The following is a 6,623-nucleotide window of genomic DNA, read 5'->3' on the forward strand; positions in this document are numbered from 1 at the left end:
CTGCTGCGGCCTCTCCCGTTGCGGAGCACAGGCTCCGGACGCGCAGGCTCAGCGGCCATGGCTCACGGGCCCAGCCGCTCCGCGGCACGTGGGATCCTCCCGGACCGGGGCACGAACCCGTGTCCCCTGCATCGGCAGGCGGACTCTCAACCATCGCGCCACCAGGGAAGCCCTGGAATTACTTTTTAAGGCTGGGGACGAGAAGAGGAAGTTTTCATGGTGTTCATAGTAGATGCTCAGTAAATATGTGTTAAATTCATTCATTCCCTCATGCTTTCCAAAACACACCCCTTGGATGGTCATCTCCAGTCCAAGACAGATCACCCCAGAGACCCAGTCTCATGAAAGCTGTGGCCATTCTCTTCACGAAAGAGCTCTTGCACGTGATTTTGGGAATATAGTTTCAGAGGGTTCTTAGTCCCGCAGTCCATCCATAGAGCCAAGTTTACCCCTGTTTGAGCTCATTTTACAGATGGAGAGACTGAGATGCAAAGAGAGCAAGGAATTTGTTAGAGAACATGCAGACCGTGTGTTTCTGGGAGGCACTAGGTCATCTTGTGAAAATGCTGGGTCCATTCGCAGCTCCGGGTCCATAGCTTTGAGTAGTCAATCACGGAACCCCTAACATCTCTGTTTCCTCACCCACGAAAGAGGGACCAGGCCTGCACTGCAAGGCTGTAGTTAGAAGATGGTGTAGGAATAGGAACCTAGCCCAGCTCCGTGCATGGAAGACAATTCCTGTTCCATCCATCTGCTTGCTTTTTCTCTTCCTTTCCTTGTAGGCTTTTGGAGGCTGGAGATGTTACTGCCATCGCGAGTGGTCACAGAAGCCTTCGTGGAAGAGGAGAGCCCTGCCTGAGCCTCAATTTTGGGTGCTGGAGGGAGTCAGGGACCAAGGGTTATTAATAGGCCTGGCTCGAGGGGCCCAGGGAGGGTGAATGTGATACAGACACCCAGCACCATGGCTGGGGAGTACCTGACACCGGAAGGGGAGGGGGCTGGGGGCAGAGGGGAGTACCACGTCCCAAAATAGCCAGAGCAGAAGCTTATATAGGTGGCCGTCCTACCGCTAGGCTCACTTCCTGACGGGACCTCCCACTGGGCCAGCCCTTCAGCGCAGGTTCCAGCCCTCCACCGCCACCCGAGGTGAGTGGCAGCTACTGGGGTTGGGGGGGCGGTGGAGGTATGCAGTGGGGAGGAGCCCAGCTGGAAGGGACAGCCACACGTCCCCTTCCCCCAGTAACACAGGCTGGGGTGCGGGTGGATGCTGAGAGGCGGGCAGCTGTGGAGTCTGGGGCTGAGAGTACAGTTACTGGGGTCTCCATCCTAACTCCTGGTGTGACCCGAAACAAATCCCTCCCCCCGCTAAGTCTCGGGTTCCCCACCTATAGGACGAGATGGGTGGAGGCAGACATCTGTGGGTTCAGGTGAGGAGGCCCCTGCCTGGGCAGAGGAGGCAGGAGGAAGGGGTAGGAGGGCTGATGGGCTGACCTAATGGCATCATCTGATGTTCTGGCTGGGTGGACTTCAGCCCAGAGAGGGTGTCAATTTGATAGGAAGCTTCTGCGGCAGGAGAGATGGAGGAACGAGGGAGGACGGGGCCTCTACTGATGTTCCAGCCTCTGCCACAGGGGTCAGTGTTTGCGGGCTCTGCGGGAGCCGGTCTCTGGCTCAGACATGTGGGACTTGACTAGGCTGGGTCCTGAGCACTGGAGGAGCTCCATGGAGGGGGTCGCTGAACACCCGGGCCTCTCTGAGCCACTGCCTTGCTGTGTGTTTTTAGGCGATTCACTGACTCCCTCTGGCCTCAGTTTCCCCACTAGCATAGCATAAGGATCCTTCAGCTGGGGAAGCAGATTCTCCAACTAGGTCCCTGGAGTGAGCTGAGCCTGGGGGTTGAAATGATAGCACAGAAGCCCAGCATCTCCAAGTTAACAGCCCAGCTGGGGGCAGGGGCAGCAGGGGCAGCTGAGGGGTCCGGGGAAGGCCTCACACTGCAAGAGATCAGGTTGGGAGCTGCAGCCTCGGAGCCTTGGAAGCCAGCTGGTGGGCTGTCACCTGAGGGAGCTGACTCACAGGGAGGGGGCCAGCTGGAGCCAGCGGCATCCTAAGGTTTCCGAGAAGGGCAGCCTTCCAGGGCCGAGCTGAGGGAGACAGTGTTGACAGCAGCGAGTGCGAGGGAACTTGAGCTACACGGCAGCTGGGCTGCTCTCCCCAGCGCCCCCATCAAGGACCACCATCTCAGCCCACCCACACCTGCCCACACCTTAAGTTGGAGTCTCAAGATCCCGCCACAAGGGACCTCCCATACCATCAACACAGCAGAGGGAGACTGAGGCCCAGAGATGGGGCAGGTCACAACCCAAGGTCACATGGGGACTTAGTGCAGCCCCAGATCTAGAACCCAGGCCTCCTGACTCCCCGTCCAGTGCTCTGCACACTTTCAAGACAGCTGGGTGCAGCCTGAATCCTTTGGAGACCGTGGGAAAGAATGCAACTGGTCTCTGGCTGCATAAAGATTAGGAAGTGTCACATTTCCCAGAGATGAAATTCAGGACATAAAACCTGCTTCGGTTGTCTAGAAAGTGTAGTCTGAGGGTGCCACCCTCTCCCCAGGCATAGGCCTTCTGGTCTCCAAGTGGGCGGAGGGTGTACAGAGACTCCAAGTAGCCTCTCCCTCCCCCCCACCCCCCATCCACGTTGGTTTATGGGGGCAGGAGTCTGGACCCCCACTATACTCTCCTTGGCCCAGGAGACCAGGAAAGCAAGTAGTTAGTGGGGATCTGAGAAGGGTTCTTTGAAAAGTCAGACTACGGAAAACAAAATTCGGTTTCCGTGTGTGCTCCCCTGGCCAGATGTGGGATGGGGCACCCGCTGAGGACCCTAGCAGCACCGGCCTATCCATGCCACCCCGTCCAGTGGGTCAGGTTTCGAGACCTCAGCGCTCAGATTCTGCAGCATAAATTTGCATCCAGGAGAGACAGAGCGGAGGCTGAGGTAGGAGTGGAGAGAGAACGGGAGCAGGGCCAAGGGGCCCACGAGGGTGTAGGCCTCCTACACCCTCGGTATCCTCCCGGAAGCGGCGGGACAACCTCGGAGGTGCGCTGATCCGAGACCCTGCGCCGCACCAGGCCGGCGCCTTCTGCGTGCCCTTGACGGCAGGAGAACCCTCCAGACCCAGCTGGGGACTCGGGCGCCCGGTAAATTCCAGAGGTTGCCCCTTCCCCTGGCGCCCTGGTCGCAGCCCCTGGGATCCCAAGGCCCCCCGGCGGGGCGGGACGGCAGCGGCAGCGCGACGGCTCGCCCGCCCAATTCCAGAGGTTGCCCCTTCCCCTGGCGCCCTGGTCGCAGCCCCTGGGATCCCAAGGCCCCCCGGCGGGGCGGGACGGCAGCGGCAGCGCGACGGCTCGCCAGCCCGCCGGCCCGGACCGCGCAGCTCGGCGGCGCGGCTGGACTGAGCTGCTCTGGCTGCGCGCAGAGCCCCGCGCCCCCTGGCTCTGCGCCAGGCCGGCGGGCGTGCGCCCGGCGCGCGGCACTGCAGCGCAGGTCATATGAGCAGAAACGATGAGAAAAGCACTTTTTAATCTTTTCGCACTTGCTCTGCCAGCTCAAACAGTTGCAGGATGTCGATGACAGACTTTCTCAACGCTGAGGACATCACGAAGGCAGTGGGGGCCTTTACCGGTGAGCAGCGCGCTCCCCTCCGCACCTCTCTCCCCGCATCCAGCACCCTGGCCCCTGCACCCTGTGCGTCCCGCGGCCGGCCAGTCTTCCCCAGCGCTTCTCTGCCCACGCATCCCGCGGGGCGCTGGTGGAGCGTGGAGGGGGGTCCACGGCATTTCCCAAACTCTGCCCGGGCCAGACTTGGCACAGGGAACGGGCGGGGAGGCCGTGCGCCCTGCCGGACAACCGAAACTCTCGGGCGCCAAAGGCCGGGTGCCCACGCTGCGAGGACCCGGGTCCCGGACCAAGGGCGAAGAGAGGGGTGGAAAGCTGCACCTCTGGGTCCTTGTGGGCGCTCGGGGCTTCCTTTGCAAGGCACTTGGAGGGGAATCTAGGTGCGCATGCTTCTCTCCACGCGACCCCTTTCCAGACAGGCCTCTTTCCTGGCTCCCTGAATGTCCAAGCCCCTTCTCCGGGGCTCAGAGCTCAGCCCCCCGCAACGGATCTGCGAGGGAGCGAGGTGACCTTCCCGTAGCTGGTGCTCCGCTCTGCTCAGCCCTGCGAGGAGCATCCTCCGCGCTTGCAACTTCCAGCCTCCTCAGGCACCGAGGGAGGGGAGCCGGCAGTCTCATGTCTCTGAGCTGCCCTGGACTTCAGCGCTTAGCTGCTTACCTTCCTTCTCCCTCCTGTCACCCAGATGGGGAAACTGAGGCAGGGAGAGGGCTGGAAACTTGCCCAAGGTCACCTGGCAGGGCAGCAGAGGAATTAGCACGCGGTCACCTCCGGATCTTGTCCCTGCCGACGCCACCCCTCCCCTATCTAGTGTCTGAGGTGGACAGAGCAGCTTTCCTCCCCTCCAGCCCAGGGAGGGAACAGTGAGTTTTCGCGGGATCGCCCCTACCCCGCCACCCCCGTCCCACACACATAAGTTACTTGGTCTAAAGTTTTTCCTTTCTCAGGTGTCCTTAAAAAGGAGCTCGGGACACAGAAAATTGGAGGAGGGCTCCCATTTCCTTTCTCTTGGCAACCCCTCCCCTGGGCATGAAGAAACTCTGGGAAGCCACCCTCCCCGGGCCCTGGGACAGCCCCCCACCCCACTTCTCCTTGACCCATCTTGCTCCCTCGGAGAAGAAACCTAACTGGGAATTCTTGGGGAGCCTTCCAACACCCGCCCCCATTCCCACCAGAATGGATTTCTGCAGCAAAGCCGGAACTTCTGGGTCGTCCCCTTCCCTCTCCTACTGTGTGACCTTGAGAGAAACTTGTCCTCTCTGTGTTGATTTTCTGGCGACACAATCTATGACCAAGAAAAAGGTTGACCCTCCCTTCTCCCCTGCAGCATACACACATCATGTTCCCACCGCCTCCAATTCCCCTGCCCACCCCGACTCAGCCGCCACCCAAAAGGCTTCATGGAGACCAGGAAGCCCCCCTGCCTTCAAATGCTACCCCCACCATTAGTGAAGGGTACAGTGGAGGGTAGGGTCCGGTTGGAGAGCCAGGGTGATCTGGGTGCAAGGCCACCTGTGCCACTGTGCGACCTTGGGCCAAGCCCCCTCGCCTGGCCTGGGCTCCCTCAGCCCTCCCGTAGAGGTGTGCCCCCGCTTTCCCACAGGATTGGCCCTGCGGAGGCGATCAAAGTGCTGTGACATCCACGTTCTCCTACCCTTCCCCAGGCCCCTTGTCTGTCCTCATTTTCACCCCCTCTCTCCACCCCCACCCCCCCACAGCTGTCGACTCCTTCGACCACAAAAAATTCTTCCAAATGGTCGGACTGAAGAAAAAGAGCCCAGATGACGTGAAGAAGGTATTCCACATCCTGGATAAAGACGAGAGCGGCTTCATCGAGGAGGAGGAACTGGGGTAAACTGAGGCCTGCAGGGGCTGCCCAGCCTGCGGCTCTGGGAGAGGGGCTGGAGGCTGGGGCTCTTGCTTCCGAGTTCCTGTCCAGCTGCCCATCTCTCTGCACCCTTCACAGAAAATAACCATCCGTGCCTGATCGCTGTTGCTTCCGGAAAATAAAATCCTCAGCAGAAAGTGCAACTAATGAGATTAAATTATAGCCACTTAATATTGCTAATGGAATGATGCTACTTAATAATTGAATACAAACCAAGAGGCGGTTTTTCTCGTTGCCTAGCACCACAGGCAAGACAGAGAGCGCTCCCTTGAGTAATTTCATTGATTTTCATTCCTCTAAAAGGCAACTTTTACCATCCTGCAGACCCCTACCCTTCTGTACCAGCAGCTAGAACAGTTTCTGGGCAAGTCAGGGGTGCAGAACCAGCTTTTGGGGTTCAGGAGTCCTAGGAGCAAGACAGAGAAGGTTATGACTAGGAAAATGCAAGATGACATCCCCCCAAAAACCTCCCACCATCACCCTCTTGGCCACCTGGCCCATGTCTGCCAACTCTGCTGTGCTTTATGTAACACTCTGGCCAACACTGCCTCGAATTTTGTCAGAAAGAGAAGGGAGAGGGTGTGAAGAGGGGCTTTTCAAGTAGGGACTTCCCCATCCAGCCCGTCTCTCCCCGAAACCATCCCACAAGGGTAACCTTCGTCTAGAACCTTCTCCTCCACCCTCCCATGCCCAATGTGCACTCACACGCACGCGCACACACAGATGCTGACTTCTACCTATCCTCCAGGCATCACCTTCTCCAGGAAGCCTCTCCTGACTCTTCCCCTCACCCCCAGGTGAATGGATGCATCGTTCAAGCACTGCTCTCCACTTTCCCATCATTGCATCCATCACACTGTGTGGTCTCTCCCAGAGTACATGGCCTCCTCCCTGTTTTTTCAGGTGGCTTCCTAAGATCATCTCTGTGCCCCCCGTTTCCAGCATGACCGTGGCACAGAGAAGACACTTTTGTGTTTATTGTGCTGGCTGAATAAATAAACAGGTGCCCTGGCTGAAGTGAGGGCAACCCTTCGCAGAGGACAGCCTGTCCTTCCCTACA

The 6,623-nt window shown here is 59.0% G+C and overlaps 1 protein-coding gene across 1 annotated transcript in view; it reads left to right on the plus strand.

Moving 5' to 3' along the window:
• Window positions 1-1,109: 1,109 nt before the first annotated feature.
• PVALB (parvalbumin) overlaps window positions 1,110-6,623 on the plus strand; it is a 19,885-nt gene continuing 14,371 nt past the window's right edge. The window contains exons 1-3 of the mRNA XM_007446730.1: window positions 1,110-1,146; window positions 3,617-3,684; window positions 5,394-5,526. Of these exons, the coding sequence (XP_007446792.1) occupies window positions 3,624-3,684; window positions 5,394-5,526 (194 nt within the window). The 5' untranslated portion in view covers window positions 1,110-1,146; window positions 3,617-3,623. The remainder of the gene's footprint in view (window positions 1,147-3,616; window positions 3,685-5,393; window positions 5,527-6,623) is intronic.

This window comes from Lipotes vexillifer, unplaced genomic scaffold (assembly GCF_000442215.2).
Source record: "Lipotes vexillifer unplaced genomic scaffold, Lipotes_vexillifer_v1.1 scaffold870, whole genome shotgun sequence".
Taxonomy (NCBI): domain Eukaryota; kingdom Metazoa; phylum Chordata; class Mammalia; order Artiodactyla; family Lipotidae; genus Lipotes; species Lipotes vexillifer.